General features: G+C 44.8%; 1 protein-coding gene across 1 annotated transcript in view; it reads left to right on the top strand.

Annotated features, from left to right (window-relative positions):
* LOC106742763 overlaps positions 1–13,925 on the top strand; it is a 112,620-nt gene extending 98,695 nt beyond the window's left edge. The window contains exons 3-4 of the mRNA XM_014616007.1: positions 6,831–6,888; positions 8,385–13,925. Of these exons, the coding sequence (XP_014471493.1) occupies positions 6,831–6,888; positions 8,385–8,524 (198 nt within the window). The 3' untranslated portion in view covers positions 8,525–13,925. The remainder of the gene's footprint in view (positions 1–6,830; positions 6,889–8,384) is intronic.
* Positions 13,926–25,988: the final 12,063 nt, after the last annotated feature.

Consider the following 25,988-nt stretch of genomic DNA (forward strand, 5'->3'; position numbering starts at 1 on the left):
GGGGGGGGGGGGGGGGGGTCGATCGGAGTGCCGGGCAAACTTCGACGCGAATAATATAAATTTGATTACACGGCCGGAAGAATTACGGCTCCGAGACGTAAATTTTCCCACAAAACAGCAACGGTCACGGCGATAATATCGTTTGATGCATGACGGCTCGGATCGATGAGGTCGATAAGTCCACAGCGCCGGTGAGCACTCAACTCGTTACCCGGGACACAAATGCGCCGCTACTTATCGTCTTATCGCGTAAGTAAATTTTCAGAGGCGGCCACCCTCCCCCCTCGCCTCTCCGGCCCTCCTTTGCCCGTCGGAGTCGACGAAGTAGTTCGCACTCTTGTCGCGTGTCGTTAGCCTCCTACATTATTCGGTTATCCCCGCGCACTCCTCGGATAAGTGAAACACGCCGGAGTTACGCGAAGTATCCGCATCGTCGATTCACCCCGATGGAAAATGCGGCAAATGCACTTTGGTCTTAGAACGTAGCGAAGATCGCACGAGCTGCGTCAGCCCCTCCCGCTCCCCGTCCGCAGGTTCTGCCATAATCGAGAAATTTGTTGAAAGAGAAGGAGAGAGAGAAAGAGAGAGGGGGAAAGAACGTAAGCGGGAGAAATGTACCCATCGTATAGTCAATGGCAGAAAAGTCGAGACGCTTCTTATTTTCATGAGTTTCGCATTGCATCCGCGTATCCAATAGGGGAATTTGTTTCTCGGCGGATAAAAGAAAGGTAAATTTCCTCTCTCGGAAGATAAAATTTCCTTCACGATAAAAAGAACAGACTGACGAGAGCCGGGCGATTTATGCGACATTGAAATCCCGCGATAATTTAAATTAACTGCGGGAAAATGAAAATCGGTTGATTAACATATGTGCCGAGAGGTGTTTGGAGCTTTCACTGTGTGGAGTATTAATTATTAGCCAACCACTACGTCGAATTAATTCTGTGTAACTTGATTAATAAATTTTAAATAATATTATCCCTTCTTCTCCATGTCTCTGAAGTTCATTTAATATCTATTGTTCGTAATATCTAATGTTGCGGAAAATACTGTCTCGCGTTAATAAATTTTCCTATCGGACACCGGATCCCTAGACGAAATTTTAGCCCTATATTAAACTTTTATTTATACAATACAGCGGAAGCTAAAGTAATAAAATACGTTCAATTCTAATGACATAATTTACTTTTACTTTGACTACGATAATGTCTGAAATTTTTGTTTTCGCTATCTTTAGCGTCAAATGAATCTAGCATTTCTTTTCGCGATGATAGCAGCAGATACCAAAAATCCATATCCCTTTCCCATAATGAACTTCTTCGTTTCGTCGCCTGTCCGCCTGTTCGTGCGCGCGCACAAGAGAGAGAGAAAAGGATAAGTGCGCGATAAGCACGAAAACAATCCTTCAACATCCTTCAAAATAGGTTGTCTTGAGTACTCATATAAATGTAATATTTGAAATATCGAGAGCATCTCTAAGTTTCAAGGTTTCAAATATTGAAATTTTAAATTTGTAGGATTAAAAGTTCAAGAAAGAGGTTAACAAGTGCGGTATCGTCAAAGTGGGTTTTTACCAGCCTATAGGTTATCCAAGCAGGCTTAAAATATCCATAAGAGCGCCAAAGTAGCATCAAAATTTCGATTCGGGATGTGTCTGAAGTTCATCGAGGTAAAAGCGTCGCAACTTTCCTCCCGCCGAGTGCACCGATGTTGTCACCTTCCGCTCGCGATATTCCGAAACGCATCCTTCTCTCGTTTCCTTTTCTCGAATTGCATCTTTATATATATCTCTTCGTCTCGAAGAACGCGACTTCTGCCGGATTCTTCCTTTTTTATACACGTCCTTCGCAAGACGTCTCGTTATTATTCATGCGTACTTTTGTTGATGCGCAAATATGTCGACGAGAAAGTACAAATTGCGTGGGGGATGCATCCTTCAAGTCAAGATAGATTTTCGGGTTCTGCACAGGGGGACATCTCACTAAAATTATAGTCATTTCCGACAATTCTGCTGTATTTCCTTCTGGCTTTGAGGCTCCTGTTTCTTCGCTGCAGCCATCTTGACTAACGACGTCGGAAACGCAAAAACATATGCCCAAAATTCTTGCGAGTAATTCTTGCGTTGAAGTAAAGGGATATGCCCGTAAACCGATAATTATAACCGATTGAACATAATTGTAAAACACTCCAAAAAATGTCTCCTTAATCCAACAGTCAATAAATAGCCGTAAAATTAACGTGACGAAATCATGAAAAGAAATAGGCTGAAAAAGAAGATTGTATGTCATGTTAATTTTACGGTGATTGTTAGATTGGAAAAATGTTGCTAAGGAATGTTGGGGCAAAACTACTTGAATCTAGCATTTCTTTTCGCGATGATAGCAGCAGATACCAAAAATCCATATCCCTTTCCCATAATGAACTTCTTCGTTTCGTCGCCTGTCCGCCTGTTCGTGCGCGCGCACAAGAGAGAGAGAAAAGGATAAGTGCGCGATAAGCACGAAAACAATTCTCGCTCTTCCGCCCCGGATGTTCTCACGAACTTTTCAAACTACATCCTCCCCGTTCAAGCGGGCCGCCGGCTCCGTGCGATTGCCGGCTCTCAATTTCCGGTCTCGGGCGGCAAGTCTTCGACGACGGACGAGACGAAGCGGGCGCGATCGCCTTTCAAGTGCCCGAGAAGCACTTAAAGTGCTGCGAATAGCGCCGGTAGGAACGATAGGGATGGTGATAGGCACCGTTCCGGAGTATCGATACTCGCATCTCTCGGCAGCCACCCCTCCCGCTTCTCCCGAGGACAGGCACGCTCAATTGCGAGACGCAGAGGGTAAGGAAAGTTCTGAGTCTGCTGTGCTCCTCGTTTCTCTCTTTCTCTCTCTAAAATAAGCAAATCTAATCATTAGGATTTATTAACAATGCTTGATAACAGATTAATCCATTATCATGCTCTGCTAGCAAATCCTGCTGTATTTCCGCTGCAGCAGGCTCTCGACCAAATTTACAGCAGACATTACGTAAAATCTTCGCAGATTTGGCTGTCCGACTGGTTTTATATCGGGCAACATTCACCCAATGTGTCCCCAATGAATGCCAATATAACCAATACTGGGCCGCAATATATCGCCAATAAATTGTGCTACTAGGGAAGTGCTGTCAAGATGGACAGTTCGTCGAAACACATCGCTACATTTAATCGGACGATAATTGTGCGCGTCTCGAGACGCGAAAACGGATTGACATTATAATATTTAAAGGTCACTTGGAAAATAATTTCGCATCGCAGAGATAACGGCGAAGCGAAAAGGCACAAAATGCGGTATGAACTGGTATCGCGCCCGTTAATCCGACCGTGTTCCGTCGCACTGGTATATATTTATACATATATACATGCGTATATGTGTATATATATATGTATATATATTCACGTCCATGCAACGACGTAGAAAAAAGCGACGGAAATGGTCCTCTGTCTCGCGAATACGCCGCGAATTTTCCCCCCTCGTGGACCGACGTTTCGTCTCGGCTTAACGCCGCCTGCTTCCGTCGTTTAGCATTCTTTTTTTTTCACCGCTACCTCCTCTAACCTTCCTTTCTTTTTTCTCTCATACTTTACTTTCGTCTCCGGATTAAATATTCACGACAGGAAAAATGAGGACGATTCCTCCGCTGCAGTGGCGAACTTCCACAGCTGTACCGCGTGCGTTTATGCGGCGAACCGCAGAGTATTGTGTATGTGTGTGTGTGTGTGTGTGTGTGTGTGTGTGTGTTGGGAAGAGAAAAAAATTGAATGTAACTTTTGTGTGATACATACGATTTCTTCGGGTACTGGTTGCTGCAAGCGCATGCGCTACCGCATACCGTTGATCTCTTTTAAGTCAAATTATGTGCAGTCAAATTATGCACTCAGAGAAAGATTTCTGAGAGAAAGAATTTATAGTAAGATTAATCCGTTTCTTTCTTCCTGTGCGCATACATACATCGATAAATTGAGTAAATCGCATGAATTTCCGCATGGATAATGACATTGATAAGATTTCATGAACGTAGCCACCACCCTCAAACCCGCCACTTCCAAACTTGAAATCACTTTTTGTGCTTATTGTTCTGATTCACCGAAAGATCGGGAAGCAGACAAGACAAAATCTAAAATCGAGTCATAAGACGTCTTTGAGATATTTTGAACAAGACGTCTTATGGAAAGACTTAGAGACATCTTATGGAAAGATCTTAAATACATCTTAAATATGTGTGCAAGTTGCAGAAAGACGTCTCAAATACATATTCAAATCGTCTTAGAAACATCTTGTGATCCAATTTTAGACATTGCGCTGCCTGTAAGACCAGCCGCGGTCTGCTACAGTTCTAGCACGAGAAATATAGTATCGTCGATCAGTTAACGAAGGTTAACAGTTTAACGAGCAGAATATTCGTGGACCAGAGGATGATAACCTCTTGTGATCGTGTAAGTCAACGACTTTCACCCGAACGACTATATCTTAATGTTGAATCACCAAGGATTAACCGGAAGGGAACGGAAAGTACATGAACGTACCTTCAAGTTTCTGCTCAAACCGGATCCTGTTCTACCAGCATCCGCTTCCATCGAAACGATACCTTCCACACCCACCACCTGGCCGCAAACTCCGCCAGGTCTGAAAAACAAAAAGTAACTTTCCTCACTAGTCAGACACACCGAAAGACCGATAAACTAATAGACGTTGACGCGTCAAGAATACAGAAGCTCGAGGCGGCATATTTTTCTGTAAAATCGATGAAAATAAGCAAAACGGCAGTTACCCTCGAGATTCGATAATACTGCGATTGCTTGAGTGAGAAGCTCTGTGATTGCGAGCAAGCGCGGGAAATCGCCGGATGAAAAGTGTTTAGGGGTGAGCGCGCGCGCTTCTCCGGGGACCGTCGCGTGCATTTCTTGCGGGAGACGAGCTCTCGTCGGATCCGGTCGGTCGAAGGATAAATTAATTCGATGTCGCTGACTGTGGAAATTTTCGGCTCGCCGAATCTCCCGCGAGGGCGAGGAAATTTGCGAGGGATCGATCGTCGGTGCCGATCGCGTCGCGAACCCCGTGCCGAAACATTCGCGCGGAACCATTTCAACCGGTCCTCATGAAAATTGCCGTAATTAAATGCCCGCGAATAAACACGCTTTCGTGATTTTACTCGTCGCGCTCCCCTTCTTTCTCGCGCCAGTTCGTTCATTCGCTCGCTCTCTCTCGTGTAAATTCGACGTTCACCCGCGAGTCCATTAGTTCTCCATTATGATTTATGACGTCGCCGCGAGTCGCACGCTCGAATTTCGAAGAATGCATCGATGTGGTGTGTTAATTTTTTCCCTTTTTTTTCCCTCCGAAATAATCGTTCGTGTAATCGCCGTATGATATCGGCGATCGGGACACGATGTTCCTCGTTCTTCCTTCGGTGAATTACGACGAATGACAGATTTATACCCAGCTGATCATCACCCCCTACACCCCTCCACGCTGCTCCAACAAATACACCGAAAGGCACAGGTGAAAAAAAAAAAGATCGCGAGAGATAACGCTGCCGCAAAGTGATATTGTAATCGGCGAGTATTTTTGTACTCCCTCTCTTTCTCTCTCTCTCTCTCTCTCTCTTTCCCGGTGCTCCGCGTGTCGATACATTTGCGGCGCGACTGACACAAAGCAGAAAATACTGACCGATTCTAATGCAGATGCAAGTTCAAAGGGAGAACCGACGAGGAATAAAGGGGATACTACCGCTTTCCGGGCGGGCGGCGGGGAAAGAGGAACAACCGGTATCGGGCGATCAACGTTTTCATTCTCACGTTATTCGGCGGTGGCCGCGCCAAAGAGAGAGTTTCAATAGCGAGTATCGACGATGCGAAATTCTTGATCTGCAAAGGGAGTTTAATAACTACGGAAGGAAGAGAGACAAACAGACAGACAGACAGACAGACAGATGGATAGCTAGATAGATAGATACATACATAGATAGACGGACATAGCACCTGTGTGTGCGTGTGTGAGAGAGAAGGGGAGCGAAGTGGAAGGGGAGAATCGGAGGGTTTAATACGTACGACGTCCTCGGGGCGTTATAATCGTCGGGTATCGATCATTCCGCGCACATGACGCAGTTCGCTCCGAGGGATTTCGCGTTTGACCAATCGGGACCTGCTGAAGGATCATAGCCGCGTACTTGTCGTTCCTAATCGCCGGCTCTCCGCCTTTGCGTGCGATCACGCCGATCGCCGGCGCGTCGGAATGCTCGCGATCGGCGAGAGCGCACGATCATTTTCCACATTCCCCGAGCGAAATAGCGCGCCGATAAAGGGGGGAAAAGGCGAAAAGCGAGAAAGGAGAGCGGAAGGTAACACAGCGCGATGCATTCGCAATATTATACGCTATTATACTTCCGCTCCGCGTCCCTCCTCCCTCCCGCCGCACCACCCCGATGGCAACCGCGAGCGAACTTCCCGCGGACACGCGCGAGCGTCATATTTCATTTTTCCGCGCAAAATTCCGATCCGCGTTTTCCGCATAGCTCGGAGCGCGCGCGCGCAGGGCGGCGAAATTGCGCGAAACAATATTGGCAGATGGAAACGCCCGTGATTCTCACTCGATAACCGACACGCGGATTTATTGGCCGTGCGCGAGCGACGCGCGTGCACGCATCATTTCGCGGATAAAATATTCGACGCGCGCCTCGCGCGAGAAAAACCGCAAATTGCGTCGCGAACCGTTAATCATCATCCCTCCTTTATCCCCCCCGCCGAATACGACTGTGTATTTCACCGTCCGTTTAACAACCGCTCTCTTTGCTTGTTCTTTCAGAAATACGTCAGCGAAGGATCGACGGTGCGGGACTGCGTGCCCACGTGCGTGGAGAAAGGTGAGTACGATCCGTGCTCGCATATTCCGAGATAGTGAAAAGGGGGGGAGGAGCGATAAAGAACGTACGCTCGAGTTATATTCCATTCTCGCGGGGTCGTGATATCTGCGACACGGCCCGAATCGACGGCCCGTAAATTCCTTGACTCCCACCCCGGTCACCGATGGCTCTCTTCGGCTCTCTTTCTCTCTCTTTCTCCGTCGCGCCGGGGAATTTACAGAGGATAAAACGGCCCGAAAAAATTGGTGAAACCGCGCGTTATCGACTGCTTCGGGTCGGCGTTTGTTATCCGAAAAGCGAGGCGGAACCGGACGAGGCGAGACGACGCGAGTCGGCGGGGTATGCGAGCGAGCGGGGGATGAGTCGTCGATGGGGATATCATCCCTCGTTTCGCTCGGATCTCACCGCGGCGAGAATCGACCAGAGGCCGCGTCATCGATTTCGGATTTCGCCCGCATCCGCTTCGCGTCGCTCAAGAAGAGAGATAGAGAGAGAAGAAGAAGAAGAGAGAGAGAGAGAGAGAGGGAAGACACCGGGGGAGGATATGAGGACGAGTCGCGCGTGACGCTTAAAAGTCCCACGGCCAACGGCAGCGTGTTATCAGGTCGCGTCGTTTTATTGTTTCGCTGCGGATGAAGGCCTCATACTTTTCCTTTCCACTCGTATTTCTCCGCCACTCGTCCTTCGACAGCGGCTATGTATAAGTACTCTCCCTCCCCTCTCTATTTCTCTCTCTCTCTTTTCTTGCCATATTTTTTCGTCATATCGGGAAACGGACGCGCCGCGATTAATCTTGCTCCGACGGCGCGTTTCGCTGCTTTTTCCACCGCACCGGGTCTTTTTATTTTTCCCCCCTCCGATATTAAACCTCCTTATCCGAGGAATTTCTCCGAGTTCATAAGTCCTTCTCTCCGTCCTTCTCTTGTTTCGGGATTACTGTTGGAGGGAAGGCGCTAAAACTGACATATGTATGGCAAACTGACATACCCTAGCTGTAAAGTACTGAACTTCGTCGGACGGAACATGAACGGAACTTAGTTCACAGTTCTCAGTTGTGCGCGGTAGTTGGAACTGAAGTGGCAGTTTCTGCTTGCAAACGTTTCAGTTGCAAAATAATGTTATTTCAGCGCTGCCATTTGATTTCATCCTTGAATTTCCTTTAGGTATCGCGGATATGTCAGTTTTGGAGCCTAGTTTTTCGAAACACCAATCCTCAGATCTCCTCCACATCTGGCAAAATATTTCTTTGCAAGGATATACGTGATAATTTTTATAAGACTATCATGCACCTTGGTAGAGAGATGTTGCTGGCTCGCATCCGTGCGCGTGAATTTTAATTTTACACCTTCAACCAGACTTCGGAGCTTAAAAGCAAAATGGTGGATGTTTTTCCCTATGTTGAAAGATACACGAGTCGCGGGCACGTTGGGAACGTGTAGGAGTAGCGTTTTTTTAGCTATTCCGCCCGATCGAATGAGACGAATCCTTGATTTCAGAGGCCTGGAGCACGCGGACGTATTGCTGCCAACAGGACGGCTGCAATTCAGGGCCGTCGTTGACGGCGTCGAGCGGCGCCTACTTCGTCCTGGCGATCTCGCTGGCGGTTCTCATGATGTGCCGAAGCCTTCGTGGCTAATACGTCGTCCCGCAGGACGGAGGATCCGCGCCACGAGCGTCACACGGACACCGCATAGGTCCTTATTCATTCGCGAAAACTTGCACATGAGGTTTCGGGAGGCGAGCGGAGGGGAAAGGTCGGAGGAGGCGGGGAAGGGAGGTTGCAGCTTGCACTAACAGACGTTTGCGCCGGACGATCGAGGTTACACACATACACACACACACACAAAAGCGGGTCTCGCGGAGACGGTGGAAGTCGATCACAGTCGCTCCTTCGATCCTCCAGGATCCTTCCCGTCGCGTCGGGCGCTGTTCGACGAGCCGAACGTTCCACGTTAATCACTTAGAATCGCGATCACGGGCTTTTCGCGGCTTCACACAGTGCTCGGAGCTTTCGTCAGTGTGCCATTTCCCGCTTACCGCCGTCGACGTCGTCGATACACGCAGAACATTTTTCTAGATGTTAACATACGCGAACGCGAGAAAAGTACCGTATAGTCTCGCCCGGTTAGGATATGCTTCTAACGTCGAAACAATTTCAAGGCAATACGGGAGATTTAGGAAGCAATACGAACGGCACGATTACAGCACTGCATATCGTTACCCACAAACCATAGTCTGCGTCATGCAAACACAACGAATATCCCGTCTTACCGCTCTCATTGACGCGTTACGTAGTAGCATTATACGTTACATAATAGTTACCAGCCGATAAAACATTTTCCCATATCCCGGCATTAGAAATAAACGCGCTAAATTCCGGTTGCAGTGTCGAAAACGCATACATCGGCATGGGGCATTTTTTATCTTTCCGATATCTCCCTGCACGTGGAAAATTGACACACAATCGTGTTAAAAGTATACATCTGATAGATACCTGTTCGTTTATTAGTGTCATTTGTCAAATTTCGGCTTTAGCATCGAGTATATCCTAGTCGCGCGACAGCAGTAAAGACCAGTAAATTGTCCTAAGTAGAAAAAGGAGAAAACCAAGACAGGAACTGGGCAGTTTTTCACCGGTATGAATTAATTAGACAATAATTGTTGAGAAATTGTCCAAGAAATACTGGCTATTATTTCTTGGCCAGTACTTTCCATAAACTATCCCTCAAAAAATAACAAATTAGTACTAGACAGTTTGAGTTTGCAGCGGAAACTCTTAAAATTCTGGCTAGTGTCTCCTGGCCGTTTCCTTGCTAGAAACTAGGCGAAATAACAAACGAATGAAATGCCTAAAATCTTATTAGGAACCGATCGGAAACCGGCTAGTTTTACTATCCGGTTATTGCCGGGGCAAAAGTCTCCCAAACTTGTAAGGTTTTGCTGCCGGTAAAACCGATCGGGAAATAGCTAGTTAGGGAATCACTGGCCAGTTACTGGCTGGAAACTAGTTTAATTTCTACTTGGGATGTTGTCAGCATGTCGATTATTATTGAAGAAAAATTTTCTGCGTGCACGACGATCCTCGAGCCGGCGAATAAATTGAGGCGCGCGACGATCGATTGAGACAGGTGAGAGCGCGTCGACGCATACAATTGCTCGCTCTCGCCGGAGGGGGGAGGAACGTTTGCTGATTTTATTACTGGCGCGGCAGTTATAGTTTCAGCCGCGGAGAAATTACGTTAATACGCGGTATTCACCTGTTGCTCTCGTCACTCGGCGGACCGATCGATTTCCGTGGATCATTAGCGAGACACCGAACGGTGCGAATCTCGCGAGTCGCAGTGCTCGCGGCGCGTGTGTTCCTACCCGTGGCAGCATCCATTCTTCCTCCAGGCTACCACGATATCGTCAATAAACCGAGTAAAAGTGTTTTCATGAAGTACCGATTGCTAGCCGGCGTTTACCAATCTGTTCGGCTAATTTGCAGCCAGGAAATAAGGTCTACACGGTAAAAACATTTTGTATCTGTATTAAAATCGATCCTCGTTAACATATCTTCGTGATTTTTTTACAAAATTCGACCCGTGCGTTAATTTAACGTATTGTGCTTATGTTACCTGAATATATTTTGTGTTGAGTTTATTCAATATGTTATGAGGTGTAAATTAACACATTTTACACCTCAGTGTCGATTGACATGTTATTGATATTTAATTCTGCGTTAATTTTTCGCATAATATTTTTGTTGCTTTTAAACGTATTCACCTAGTGTTAAATTAACACAAAAATTCATGCGAACCGTTTAGGACACGTGAGATGCATTAAATTTAATACAGAATTTTTTACCGTGTAGGATATGCCGAGTTTCGACTGACTGGAATTCCTAAACCAACCAGCTATTTACTAATCTGTTCGACTAATTTCTCGCGAAATTTTGCGCCAGGTTCATCTAAACATGATTTTCTACCCAGTTGCCGACAGTTGCTCTCTAGTTTCTGATTTCTTCTTTTATTCTGGCTAGTTTTACTTTCTAGTTGCTGCCGAAACGAGCGTCGACCAAACTGACTGGTTTCCAGACGGTAATCAGAATTCCTGGTCAATTACCGGCTGGATTCTGGTTTGCTCCCTTCCGCGAGGTTCCACATATTTCCCCGATATCTCTTTTCTCCGGCGTGAGTCCTCTCTTCCGGAGCGAAATATCAAGAGAACATCGCCGGGGAGAGAAGCGCGACTGTTCCGACGAACTCGGCTTTCCACAATGCGGTTCCACGGTGCGGACACGACGATGCGGCAAATTACGGGGAATTTACAAATAACGTTTACGAAAATACTACCAATATAGCATGACGTGACGGGACTTCTAGAGGGGAGGAAGGGGGGAAGGACTCCCTCTGGCGAGCGACGCTCTCTCGAATTAACGAGCGCGCATTCCGGCGTAACTCTTGTAACCCTCATTTTATCGGCTCGACGTGCGTATTTGGTCACATTAGCGGCGTAAAATCACGACGGACGAATTAATTCGGCGAACATGGTGGAACATACCCTCGGAAAACTCTCGAGCGACGCGGAGAAATCAGCTCGTTAAATCCGACGCGTTGTATCGCGCCGGCTCTTCCCCCCTCACCCCTCGGTCGCTCTCGCTCTATTAAATTCGCACGTTTCCGCATACGCTCGCGGATCGACTGCTCTCCCAATGGGAAAGTTTCTCCCCGATCGGGGTTTGATTGAAAACTTCGTTTGCCGAGTTCGGCCGAACTGAGATTCCATTTACGGCGCGTCTACCGCGCGATGTTTAGCGTTCGAACAACGCGGGCGATCAAGGGCGAAGGGTGGGGGAGGGGCAACCTTTGCCGATTCGAGAGTTCCATGGAATGACGGCGGAAGTTGCCGGCGAGGTCGACGCTGCAGGAAATACCTCCGGGTTGAAAAATGTTGTGGGAAAAAAATTGATCACCAGACGGAAACTGGACGGTTTTTACTGGCTTGAATTAATTAGACATTAAATGTTCGGAAACTGTCCAAAAAATACTATGAATGTCTCTTGGTCAGTTATTTGCCATAAACTATTCCAAAAGAAGAAATAGTAAGTTAATACTGGGCACTTTCGATCCAGCAAGAATCCTGAAAATTCTGGCTTCCCGGCTAGAAACTAGGCGAAGTAATAAACAAATGAAATAGTAAACAATTGTAAGTTTGTGATAGAGTAAAACTGATCAGAAATTAACTAGAGAATTACCAACCAGTTACTGGCTAGAAACTGGTTTAATTTCTACCTGAGATAAAAATAACTCTAACGCGATTTCTCTTCACTTTCATTTCAGAAACCCGGCGGTGTTGACGAAAAAATGTCTTCTTTTAATCAGAGTAAAATTTAATTAAAATTCGACGCGCGCGCGCGCGCGCGGGCCTTTCATTTCGAGATGATATTTCGTCGGGCGTGGGCTTTTCACATGCGATTTTCCTCGAAATAGTCGCGACGGGGGTGGCGAATGAGAGGCGACAACACATTTGATACCTGTGTGGCACGCAATTCCGCGACAACGACGAAAAGCTCAGGAACGGTCGTCGTTCGCGCCACGTGCCGGCGCTTCTTATCGGCTTTCGCATTAGCTCCTCGCGCGACTCAACTCGCCTTCGCCGGAGATTTCCCTCGCGCGACGCTCCGAATGCGAATTCTTCCTCGTTGTTTGACATCGTCGGGTCCCTGAATTTATCCAACGCGCGTTTCCGAATAGGTCCGCGTCCCGTCCCAAGTAGAAACTAAACTAGTTTTTAACTGGCCGGTAATTCCCCAGCCAGCTAGTTTCGCATCAGTTTTATAGTTGGCCAAAACTTACAAGTTTGGGAGATTTTTCTTTTGCCTCAATAATAACTGGATAGTAAAACTAGCCAGTTTCCGACCAGTTTCTAATGAAATTTTGAGCATTTCATTTATTTACCGTCTCATTTGTTTATTATCTCGCCTAGTTTCCGGCCGAGAAATGACCAAGAAACACCAGCTAGAATTTTACGAGTTTTTGCTGGATAGAAACTGTTTAATATTAACTTGCAATTTCTTTTGTTTTGGAATAGTTTATGATAAGCAACCGGCCAAGAAATAAAAGTCAGTATTTTTTGAACAGTTGTTATCTAATTAATTCAAACCAACGAAAACTGTCCAGTTTCTGTCTAATGACTCGTTTTTCCCTAATTTTTTTCTACACGTGGTGAAACCGTTTCTCAAGACGCCGCTCTCGATGAGCAACACCGTTACTCCGGATTTATTTCCCGAAATTTTGGTTCTCAAATCTTGATTCGATAAGGAGAAAGAAGAAAGAACACGCCGAAGAAGAGCAATTCTCGGGCTTCCGGTCAGGGAAACGATCGCACTTTGATTTTTTAGTAGAATACAGGTTGGGAGGATCGTTTTAAATTAACCGGTTTAAGTTAAAATTCGGATTATTAAAAATTCAGCCAAGTCAAGTCAGAAGTTATTAACCGTTCAACTTTTTAAATTTAAATTTTAACCGAGCAACAAGTTATCACCCGATTCTGAATACGCCGACTGTGTATCCGCTCCGTGTCGCGATTTTTTTCTTCTGAGCTCCAGCCAGCTGGCCTTTCTCATCGAAAGCGACATTCGCGCGCTTGGATTGGATTTATTCAAAAAGTTTCGCCGCCGTCCTATTTTTCGCCGCGCGTTTTATCGACGCTTCTTCCGCCGTCCGCCCTGCGACCTCGTACATGCGAGTTTAATAACATCGGGACGGTCAGAGGGGCGGCGGCTGCGGCGGGCCGTCGAAAACGCGGGCGGCCGAAACGCGCGGAGGAGACGATATATCGATATTTCGGTGGACGAGACTCCGCGCTCGGAATTTTATGAATATTTTTCGGCGCGTCACCGCACGTTTCTTCTCTCTCTCTTCTCACGCGCTTTTCATCGCTGCCTCGCGTCCGAATGTCCCGTGATCTCCTTTCATCACGGATCTATTAAAGCTTTCGCGATCCTCCGGAGAATACACAGACCCGTCTCGGGAGATTGGCGTGTCTGCGGGCTGAACGAGAGGGAGGGTGGGAGGGGGGTGTTTCAATATAAAATGATGCGATCCCATGCATATTAAATAATCCCTTGAAAAGTGAAGCTCGCGCTTTTTTCTGCTTCGTTTTCTCCCCGTTTCCTCCCTCCTTTCTCTCCCCTTTCGTTGTGTTTCGAGGACCGCCTTGAATCCCCAAAACAAAATAAAAAAATAACAACGGTCCTCGAGGAAAGGGCCGGGATGCACAAGCGGCGAAGCTCACCGCAGGTGAGCTTTAATGGATTATTGATGCCTGAAGGCCGATACATCAGAATGCCGATACGTCGTTCGCGAGCACTGCTTTTTCCACGGGTCTCTTTTTGAAACGGTCAATCCTCGCTGATCCTTTCTTTTTTTCTCAACTGCTGAGGCGCGCGCGATATCATCGATTGCATCGCGCACGCGCGCGTCTAATCGAAGTCCTGTTTCCGTGGTGAAGAATAAACGGCGTAACGATAGGAGGGGAGGCTTCTCCATCGACCCTTCGCGATCCCGCCCCGTACGCATCATCCGTTTATAACGTTGTTTGAACTCGGTTTCGGCGGGAAAGAAAGAGCGAGCTTATTCGTCGTTCGCGAGAAGCCTCGTCGTTTCGTGCGAGGGAATATCTCGCGCGAAGAAACGGCGCATTAAGTCTAACAGGTATGTATGTGTGCGTGCGCGAAAGGTGAATTATCAATACCGATAAATCTCCCGGCCGTCCCGGGATCTGCAGTGTACAGAGGAAACGCATTACGCAAATCCCCGAGAGAGAGAGCTTTCGAGCCCTCGCGATAAAGTATCTACGCTTCAGAATTACACGCTCGGGCTTAATGTGTTTTCCCGCCGCGACTTATTCTCTTATATTTGCGTCTCGCGATATTAAAGTCCTCCGGACAAATATCTCCCCTCTCTCTCTCTCTCTCTCTCTCTTCGTCATTTTCTTTATAACAAATTTGACACGAGTGTACGCGAATGAAATACCCCGATGAAAGTTTTTACGAGTCGACTCATTGCGAGGATTCCCATTTCTTTCGGACGACTTGAGACAGACATTTAGTCGATCACCCACTCGCGATTTGAAGGAGAGATTAAGAAAGAGAGACAAAAAAGAAGAGAGAGAGAGAGAGAAAAGGAGGCATTGACGCGGCTCGATCGGAAGGAAACTATGGGAACGTTCTCCGCGCGGAGGCCGCTATCGATACATTGGACCATAATCGTTGTCGACGACACGCGTTACTAAGGACCGTAGTACACGAAAGTTGAGTACAGCAACGGAATCTCGCGGCGGCAGCGCGAGAGCGACGCGGGATGACGTTGCTTCCGCTCGCACGACGCCTCCTAGCCACGTAAGATACACGAGAGGGAAGGTAGAAACGAAAAGAAAGGAGCGGGTTGCGAATGGATAAGATAGAGAGAGGAAAGAAAAGAAGGGAGATTACGTGAATAACATACATACAGAACATACATTTAACGGAGGAACAGTGAGGATAACAATAATGATGTTATTATTACTACTACCATTACTACTACTATTACTATTACTACTATTGCTACTAATTACCATTACTATTATGAACTACTGTGCATCACACACCGAGTATACATATAGTAGAGTACGATCAATTAGGCAAACGGCGATGTGATGAGGAGAGGAAGGGGACGGAGAAGAGACGGCAGAATGTAATGTCGATTATTATGTCGTAACCGCTTGAAGAGTAGTCTTATAAATTGTAATTAAAAGCGCAGGTAATTAATATCTATATACACACACACGTCTACAACGCCGGATAGCGCGAGGGAGCTCAGCGCGTCCTCGTGTATCGCGCGTCATCGCATGTGAGGTTTGCGCGCGCGCGCGTGCGCGAGAGAGAGAGAGAGAGACGGTGGCATTTTAATTGAACGAGAGTGAGAGAGTTCCACTTCGATTCATTCCCCCGACCACACGGAGTGAACTGTAAATCCAAGTGTGTTATTTTTACACGCGCAAACGTCTTAAAGTGACACATTTGACTGAAGCTGCTTTTACGTACTTTCTTGCCGATTTAGCTTACGTTGTTTAAAACGTTTAATCGTGTTAAATTAACACGTGTTAAATCACGACGTTTAAAACGTTTAATTGTATTAAATGAACGCGTTAAATTACGACGTGTTAAATTAACACGTCCAATCGTATCAAACGACATGATTTAAAACGGTAAGAGATGTGTAAGACATGTGTAAGAAATGTGTAAGAAGAGCTTCAGCTGAAGGATTTGCAGTGTGTGTATGTGTGTATGTGTGCGTATGGACAAATTGTCGCAATACGGCTAATTGTCGAATTACAACGTTCGTCTCGTTGACGCTCGAAACGCGAGTTTACACGCGATGTGTTCCCGATTGTCCTTTCCTCCTTTTCCACCCGACAAGAGTCAGAAAAGGGGATGATTTCGTCCGGTTCCTCTTGCGCTACTCGGTACGACACACATCGGCGTGTTGGGCCGTGACGTCAGGTAGGCGAGAAATTAATAAAAAAATGGGAATTCCTAAGAGTAGCGAGATTCATCTTAGCAGGTAAGAGTGCGAGCGATAACACGAGTAGAGATAGGGCGATCTATTATACGTTCGCAGGAAGAAGCGATTTAAGATCTCCCGGCGGCATGGGCGTCCAAGAGAAACGTCTCCGGGACGTTCGAAACCGAGACGGGGTTGCGACCCGCGGAGCATCGTCCCGAAAACGACGAATACTCCGTGAGAAATAACGAGTGATGAGCAAAACCCATTCAGTCGACTCGAGCAAAATTCTTATTTCGATATAGGCGAGCAAATATCTTGGTCGTGAGAGCCAAAGCTCGGTTCTCTGAAGCAAAGGTTCCTTCTGAAACGAAAATGCAAAAGGTTTGGTTTGGAATACCAAATCTTAGTTCTCACGACTGAAACATTTGTCCGCTCGTATCCAAACGAGAATTTTGCTTGAGTCAACTAAATCAGTTTCTCAGTATATTCGCACACACGAAACAACGAGCCACGGTTGACGTCTCGCTCATTACTCGATCACGAGAGAGCACCTCTCCTTTCCAGTGCTTTCCTCTTCTTCCCACATAATAATAATAATAATAATAATAATTATCTCTATTAACGGGAAAAACACTTGACTATACATTACATCAGAAAAGAATCGTAATTTACGAGCAATATTTTTGTGATCGAACGGATAAGAAACTCAAGGAAACACATAGTGCAGTATAAAGTTACTAGGGTCACACATAAGTAATGTGGTTTTTTTTTTCAGATTGAATAAACATCGCCACCTCGTTCGTGGACGCGATTTATTACACAGCCTACACACTAATTAAATTTACCGACATTTAGTGTGCTTATCGTGAAATTTCTGGAAGAACTAAATATAAAATAAAATAAAATTTTGTACAAGTATCGAAAAAAGCGACATTACTTATGGGTACCCTTAATAAACGACACATAATGTGTGAATCAAACAAGGAACAGCGGAGTGGTTTAAAGTAATTTGTGAAATTGCACGTGTGACGGAATTTTCAAGTGCAGACGAGGAGTACCACGGAAGAAGCCCACAAAGTAACAACAAGTAACAACAAGACTACTCTCTCAACTGCACGACTCCCCCCTCCCTCCCCCCGTCCCGATTCCCCTCATCTTTCAAGCGTCTCTTGGACTCCCGCCATACCCGCGAAAGCGAACTATCTGTTCTCGCAGTTTAAGGGCGGACGATTTATCTAAAGTTAGCACGAAGTTAGGATTAACGTTAAAGCTAATCTATTCCCCGTCTCGGACGTCGGCCGATTTAAACGTCATTGTTATTACTGGAGGTGTGTGTGTGTGTGCGCGCGCTTCGAGGTGGCCGTCGTCGTCGTCGTTGGCGGCTGCGACCGACGCTGCTCGGGATTAATCGTTGACGGGAGAGGGAGGAAGGAGGGAGAGGGATGTCAGCTCACATCGACTTAGTATAATTAGCGCAGGATCGATAATAGCCCTTCCCCCCCCCCCTCCCCCCNNNNCCTCCCCCCGCCCCTACCACGACGATTAATGCTACCCGATCGCAAAATCACGCGAGAGAGCGAGCGCGCACGAAGCACGCGCGATTAGTCGCCACTCAATATGTGGGATTACATTGAGACGCGCGCTCAATCGTTGCACGTCACACACGTCACACGAGACTCGCGCGTTCGTTTCACACCGGCTGCTGGTCCGGATCTATTTGTCGCGTGTGCAATCTCGAAACCACCTTATTGCTTCAGCCTCGTCTGTATATTTTTATAAATCGATATCCATACACACACATATACACACATACCGGCGTCCACATCGCGACCGCTGCTTCCTGCAAAAGAAAACCATTCTCTTTGCGAAAATTATATCACACATTTGTACGAAAATTTTTGAAATAATCCGTTTCATCGTAGGGGCACCCTCATCACCGACCATGTTGCCATACTTGAGCACGAGAAATGTCAGGCGTACGATTGGACAACTTTGATCGCTTATAATTGAAACAAAGTTGTAGCTTCGTCATTTTTTCGTACTTGAACTCTCATCCACGCTGAGAAGAAAAAGTTGTGTTCAAGTAAATATTTGCTAAGGAGTATTGTAGTAATTTATTTTATTTGGATTGAGTAAATATTACTCGAATGTAGCACTTGTTTTTTTCTTCCAGTGCGCTACATTCAAGTAATATTTTCTTAATAAAACAAACATATTATCCAAATAAAACAAACTACTCCGATATTCCTTAGCGAATATTTGCTACTTGAACGTAGCAATTTTCTTTTCTGATGTAAAAATGTCCCGGAAGAATCTGTCGTGTTAAGAACATACGGTGATTCTGGAACACCCTGTGTAAGTTTATACCACCTTTTCTTTTTCTTTATCATACAAGCTTCGGTAGCTTTCTGGTTCGCGACCGACTTCATAATCGTCCGACGTTACGCGCGCGCGTGATGGACGCGACGATGCGTTTCATTTGGCAGCGGTATCTTCGCCCGAGTTTCATTTGTCACGGGCGCGTGATTGATAATCCTCAATTAATCGCTCACGATCAGTCGGGAACGAAAGTCTGCCACGCGAAAAAGAGGTATTCCGACGAAATCGCCCGGTGAACGCGCGGATCATATCTTCGCGATTAACCCGGCGGTTCGTCGGCTATGCTCGCTCTTTCTTCTTCAGAGACGGGTTCTCTCTCTCTCTCTCTCTCTCTTTCTTTGGAAATCTCTTCAAACTTCCTCGAATCATCTCGATCCGAAAATTCTGTAAAGATGAGGAAACGCGTCAGATCGACAGACTACAGCTACACCGACGCGCTGACCGGACGCACAGGCACCCTCTCGGACGTTCACACCGTAATGATTCATAGGTGATTTTCTAGTATTTAAGATTTTACTATATCGATGAGGGGACGCTCGATAATAACTCTTCGTCGTTGCGAGTTCTATCAGCTTCTACCGGCAATAAGATCGTGCGAATACTGATCGCTGTCAGATCACTCGGCCTTCGATCGGCACACGGCAACCAATCAGCTATCTATCCTTTCAATGTTTAATATTTCGTATATAATTTGCGTTCCACTCGAGAATACTGCGAACATCTTGAAGAAGAATTTTATCTGGCATTGATATCAATAAAAAAACACATTATCGTGGTTAATTCCACAATATATATATATATATATCAGACGTGCAATCAGCATGACAGTCATTTCGGAATTAATGATTTAATTTTTTTTTACACGTCTTCTATACAACGTGCCTGAACGCGTCTCTCGTAAAAGGGAAACACGGCGACGAAACGAAACCCGAATGTAAATTGAATAATATAAAACTACAATCAATAAGACACGCACGCGCGCGCAATTGCGTACACGTGTAAAAGCCGAGTGACCTGCACGACGACACTATATTAGAATTATACATATTATATATATATATAAATATATATAAATATATATATAAATATATATAAATATATATATAAATATATATATAAATATATATATATATATATATATATATATACATACATAAAAACATATACATATGTTATATATATTATATGATATTATATTATATAAAACTACGTCATATATTGCATTACATTATATTATTTAGTTATGTAAGCAGAATCATATGTATGTCGAGTTGTACATTTATATTAGACACACACAGACGCAATAATAAAAACTATACTCCGAACGAGCGCGATTATGCTATGATGATGACTCTTTTCCTCGATCGCTCGATCGAACGTCACTCGACGTCGGAGTTGTATACGACTGGAAGCAAAAAAAAATAAAACAAAAGAGAAAAAAAATGCGAATTGTCGCAGTTGCGACGGCGGATAATGAATTCGACGCTCGGCCGCGAATCGCGCCGGTCGTGCCGATTAATTTCCTGACAATCAATTGAACGTCGCGCGATCGAGAGATGGGACATTAAATGCGTTTCCATTCGACTCTCTTTGCTCGATATCCGATACTGACGCCCGCTTAACACGGATTACCATACTATACCGCGACGGTATTTTCCAACCCACGCGGACAACGATTATTTACGATCGACGTCGTGTTACATTTTTCAAGCACGCCGAAGTGTTCGACGAAAAGCACGACGTCGCTCGGCGCGTGATTGATCGTCCACTCGTGAAACGGCACGACACGATTTATCTGAAGCTTCCTTTTTTTGGAAGGAGCGATTACGGTTTTCATACCGGCCAGAGAGAGAGAGAGAGAGAGAGAGGAGAGGAGAAAAAGGAGGGAGAGAAAGAGACGCACCGGGAGTCAAGTAACGAGCGTGCCTTTCCACGAGGAAACGAAAGACGAAATTCGTACGATCACGCATCATCCTCGTCTCGTCCCATTATTTACCTATGAAAAGTCCGCAGCCAGTCTCCGATGTATATTCTTTGTCGATCGCGACTGATCGAATTTTCTCCCCCGTGAAGGGCACGAAAATTGCAGATACAAAGGTCGACTTGAATGGAAAAGAAGAAGCCTCGAGCTGTCGACGTGTCACTTTTGTAGCGGCGAGGGAAACCGGCGATCTCGCTTTTCAGGTGGAGACCTTCACGTCGGATCGAGCAGTGTTACGTTATTTATTTTAGAATTTGTACGCTCTGTTGTCATGACCGATTTCACAGAGCGTACCGATTCTTTGATAAGTGTCGTCAACAATTGGCAACGAATCGAACGGGCAGGGAACGGGTCGGTATTTTACGGTAAGTCCCTCGTCCTTTCTTCACCCTCTGTCATTGTATCGGCTCGCGTCCCGAAGTATCGCGTATCGCATAAATTCCGTCGTGGGTCGAGTCGGTCAGATTTATCATCACCACTCCGGAGTGACCCGCGGCCGAACTTATCGTGTATCTCCCCGTTACGTGTCGCGGCGACTTAACCGAGATTAATCGATGTCTTAGTCAAACACACTTAACCCTGACACTAAGAATTACCCGGGGGGTAAACCATTCGCCGTATTACCTCCCGGCCGATACCCTCGTCTTCCCCGGCGAAATTAATCACTCCCTCGAAGGGCGCTCACGAAGGTTCTACCTCGGTCAATTTGCGGGATTGGGAAATAAAGATCGTAAATATCGCCGCAATTATGTGGTTTTATACGTCTCGGGGACCCGCTCGTTAGTCACGTTTTCATTTTCGGCGAGGACCGCGCGAATCGACGTGATCCATCGATTCGTCGCTGCTGTGGAAATGTTAATCTCGAGATTACCTCTTGACGTAAGAACGCCCAGTGTTTTTCGCTCGATACGAAACGTTTCTTTGCGTTAACCCAATTGCAAATCCCGTCGAATTCGAAGGACCAATCCCGGATCAAAGGAGAATCTCGAAATGTAACGCTATACAAGCCATCGTTCCATTTTAATACTGCAAATGATTACTTGTCCTTTCCATTGGACTCATTTGAGACTTATTTCAGAATTGTTTAACATTCGATTATCTCAATATTCCACTTGCTTTTAACCTTTATCTTCAAATTCAATCAATTTCAATCAATAATATATTAATTATGAAACGTGCTTACAGCTGCGACAGAATCGTGTGAGATAAACAAACATTAAGTCCAATAAAGTCAAATTAATGAATAAACGTAATTAATGTGTAATTAATATACTAAACTTCATTTATATCTCTTCTGTTGTTACTTTTTTATTAGTGTTAACCTTTTGGATGGAATTTTTTGATTGAAAAGTAAGGATTAAATACAGGTATAATATTGAGATAATTGAATATTAAATGATTCTAAAGTGAATCTGTTTATTTAAGACTCAAAGTGGAGAATATGACGATGTGGAATCCAAATTTCCACTAAGGAGGGAACGCCGTGGAACTCGTCGAAAAATCTTTTCGTATCCGTGCTGAAATACAATATGTTCCACGGATCTCCATCCGGTCGTGTTCTCGCCGTATACTCGTTAAAACTTGCTTCCGTCGTCGTCGTCGTCGTGGATCAAATGCAAATTTGTTAATTAAAAACTTCGTCGCGAGGTGAAAAATGTCATTTTCGGTTATTCGTCATTCTCTCTCCGGCACCTTTCTCCCCTTCTCTCTCATTTTTATCAATGCCGCTCGTGAAAACGCACTTAAAGTAAACGTTTCCCTCGGTCGGCGCGCATACTAAGCGGGCCCTAAAGATTACATTTAAATTGGAGATTGCCGCGAACGGTCGTTTAAATGTACACGACGCGGACCCGCGTTACCCTTTCTATCAATTTCGTAATGCGCCATTAACAAGTCAAACGCTGTGAAATGCTAAAAATTTGCCGATTAAACGCGGCGCTCAAATCGGCGGGCTCGTTCGATTGAAAATCTGCATGCGAAGCCCCGGCCGTTTCTCTCCCGAAAGAGTGGTGTACAGTCCGGTTTCACCAAGTTTTCACCGAAATCGATACGCTGCATCGCGCCGTGAGTACTTTGCATCTCTTTGAAATCCATGAAATTTCAAAACAGGACTCTCACCGCTTTTGAAATAAACGGTTCATATATTAATAACGTGTTAAATACAGTGTCTTCTCTCTCTCTCTCTCTCTCTCTCTCTCTTTCTCTTTATTTCTCCTTTTCTCTCCCTTACTCTTTTATGAACCTCTGAGCAGATTCGATATAGGCTTTTTTGCCCAATAACGATCGTGAAATTTCAGCGAAACGTGCTGGTGTGAAGGTATATTAAAAATGTAGCGCACGGCTATGTAACGTTATGCAGATCAAAGGCATTCCTGGTGTCACTAGCCAAGGATATAGTAACGGAAATACGCGAATATCGAGCAAAGAGATTTCACCGACGAGTCGATGCAATTTCTCTCTCTTTCTTTCCGCTACAGACGGAAATAGTTACTATTTATTTTATCACTAATTATCCATAAAAATGGCAACGAAATACTTTTCTCTCCGATTTCAGTGACAGCGTATATAATGGCCGGTTTCAAGTTGTGATAACGTATAATGAAAACTGATCGACAAAGAGAGAGATAGAGAGAGAGAGAGAGAGAGGGATGAATTTACGTTTGCGATATCGAGTAGCAAATCTCCACGTAATTGGATATTAGTGAGAGAATTACGATAAGTAGCCGATTCGCGTCGGCGATCCTTTCAGCGAAATCCTGAGCGGCGGGACGTCTGTACGTAAAAATAATTCCATTAGACGGTCGGAGTCGGATCGTCTGGCACGTGCAGGACGTCGAGGATGACGGATCGTCTTTCGGCGGTACGGAGAAAAACCGGACGGCGCTTTCAGGATCGTTCTGGAGTAATTATATCCTTTACGAGATCGCCGTTCGTCGAAGAAGAAATCGGCGCGACGAAGGAGGCATGTTAGCCTCGGAAACCTGATCCTGAGGAGGACGACGCTGACGTTCAATAAATATGCTAATATTGCCGCTGTGCTCGCGGAAATTATATGTCCTTTCATGGCACCCTGCCCGATCCGAGTGAAACGATCGTTGATCCTAAGCCGTAGAAATTTATTGCGGGTCGAGGGTCCCGCGGTCAGATTGCCGAGGCGCTGGAAAATTTACAAGTCTCACTCGTATTTCCCAGATCACGATTTTCGGCACGCCGAGAGAAAGATCGAGTAAAAAGTATCGAATGTCGTTATGCGAATCCTTATTACGCAAACTGCAGCCGTGTGAAACGGCTTTTGAATGAAAATCGAATTAGAACAGCAACTTTTTAAAAATATCTGTTACATTCCGTCGTAACGCTTATAACGTGAAAATAAAGAAAATTATGAAATAGAGCTTCATCGTGTTGGAACAACATCGTGAAAGACTTAAAAGAGGATCATAAAGGAAAATTGTCTATTATTAATCTGTTCCCTCCCTTCCTCCTTTGTGAACCGTAAAACCTCCGAGCGGATTCGATAAAGGCCTTTTGCCTTGCTTTTTTAAATTTTATATTCGTGCTAGAAACGTCACGATGGAATACACAAACGACGAATATTGCCACGTGATTTTGATTCTTGGCCAGTGTAACATCAAGTTACAGTTGTTGCTAAATCATTTGTTGAACATTATCCATGTAGATGTCATTCAGATGCGAATGTTCTGGGAAAAAAAACTTTTCTTTATATTGTTATGAGCTTCTTATTATTTATTCAATCTTTTTCAATATATTTATACGCGAGAAGGACGATAAAAAACATATTGTTTTTGCAAAATAACAAGAAAGTGGCTCAAGTAATCTGACGTTTAGATGTGTGCGTATGTGTATGTGTGTTTGAGACTATGTACAATAAGTTAAATAATCTCTTTAAAAATGAGAACAAAATTGTTCTCGGCATTGCAGCAGCCCGGAACCTATCTTCTTTCTCGGCAAGGCTGCCACACTGGCTGCAATACGAGACGTTCCATATCGCAACCAACAGCCATTTTCTACACAATCTAATGAATTTTAACGTAGCACACATATTTCCAAGTAATTAAACTACCACACCTTCACACTTTAATCTTGGTATTACCCGATACGTAGAGCTAATATTTCACAATAAACAATAAACATACGAAAAATATTATTAAAATTTATTTTACCTTGCGGTAACATCGCATTTTCGTAAGACAGAATATTCGTTTACACGGCTATACACAGAGAAAAAGGTTTCTTTGTATTTAGTATTTCTTTTTATTTATCTAACTAAAATCTCTTTCGTAAAAACAATATATACGAAATATTATTTGATTGAGTAAAAACTGTATAGTCTCATTCAAGAAAACTTTATTATTTAACGGAAAGAACGCTATTATTTGAAGTAACATCTTTTAAACAAATAAAATATTACTAGGTCACGATAAATATGTGAAATGAAACAAAGAATTTCTTTATAAGAAAGTTGTCTTTCGTTTAAAAATTTTTTTATTTAAAATAAAGACACATATTCGTCGAAAAGTTTAACAATTGTAGATGAGTGGTGAGTAGATGCACCACGTTGAAGCCGTAACGATAATGGAAAGGTAGATGAGATTAAGAATGGAGGATACATGAAAGAACGTGATTAAATTGCTTACCATTCGATCCCGGCAGCGTCCCGCAGTTAGAAACTGTACCTCATAGATTTTACCGACGGTCTGTTAAACAAAATTCCGAATGTGTCTTATACAAATGAGAGATTACAGGAAGCCCAAAATTTCATCGGGAGCACCAAGACGACTTCGAAATTAAGTTCGATGAATTAACACGTTCAACCCGGCGCGAACCACCGGTGATTCACAGGCATTGCTTTCATCTGGCGGCGTGAACCACCGGTGGTCCACACCCAGTTTGCTCTGTCTGGCGGCGTGGACCATCGGTAGTTCCCATATATTTCTAATTTTATTTGAAAAAGCATACTTTAAATTGAACAACTGGGAAGAGACTAGATGATAATATACAATGGAAAAGAAAAATTATGTCTGTTGCCTATAAATATATGCATTTCATCCCGAATTGTCGGTTTCCATTGCTGTTTGTGTTTTCTAATAGTAACTGATGAATGTGCTTGTAGCGCACATTTTTCATAATATTTGTTGGTTTCTAATACCATAAGGTCAATTATATCATCACAAAGAAATAATTTATAAATT

This window comes from Dinoponera quadriceps, unplaced genomic scaffold, assembly GCF_001313825.1.
Source record: "Dinoponera quadriceps isolate SergipeBrazil2010 unplaced genomic scaffold, ASM131382v1 scaffold589, whole genome shotgun sequence".
Taxonomy (NCBI): Eukaryota; Metazoa; Arthropoda; class Insecta; order Hymenoptera; family Formicidae; genus Dinoponera; species Dinoponera quadriceps.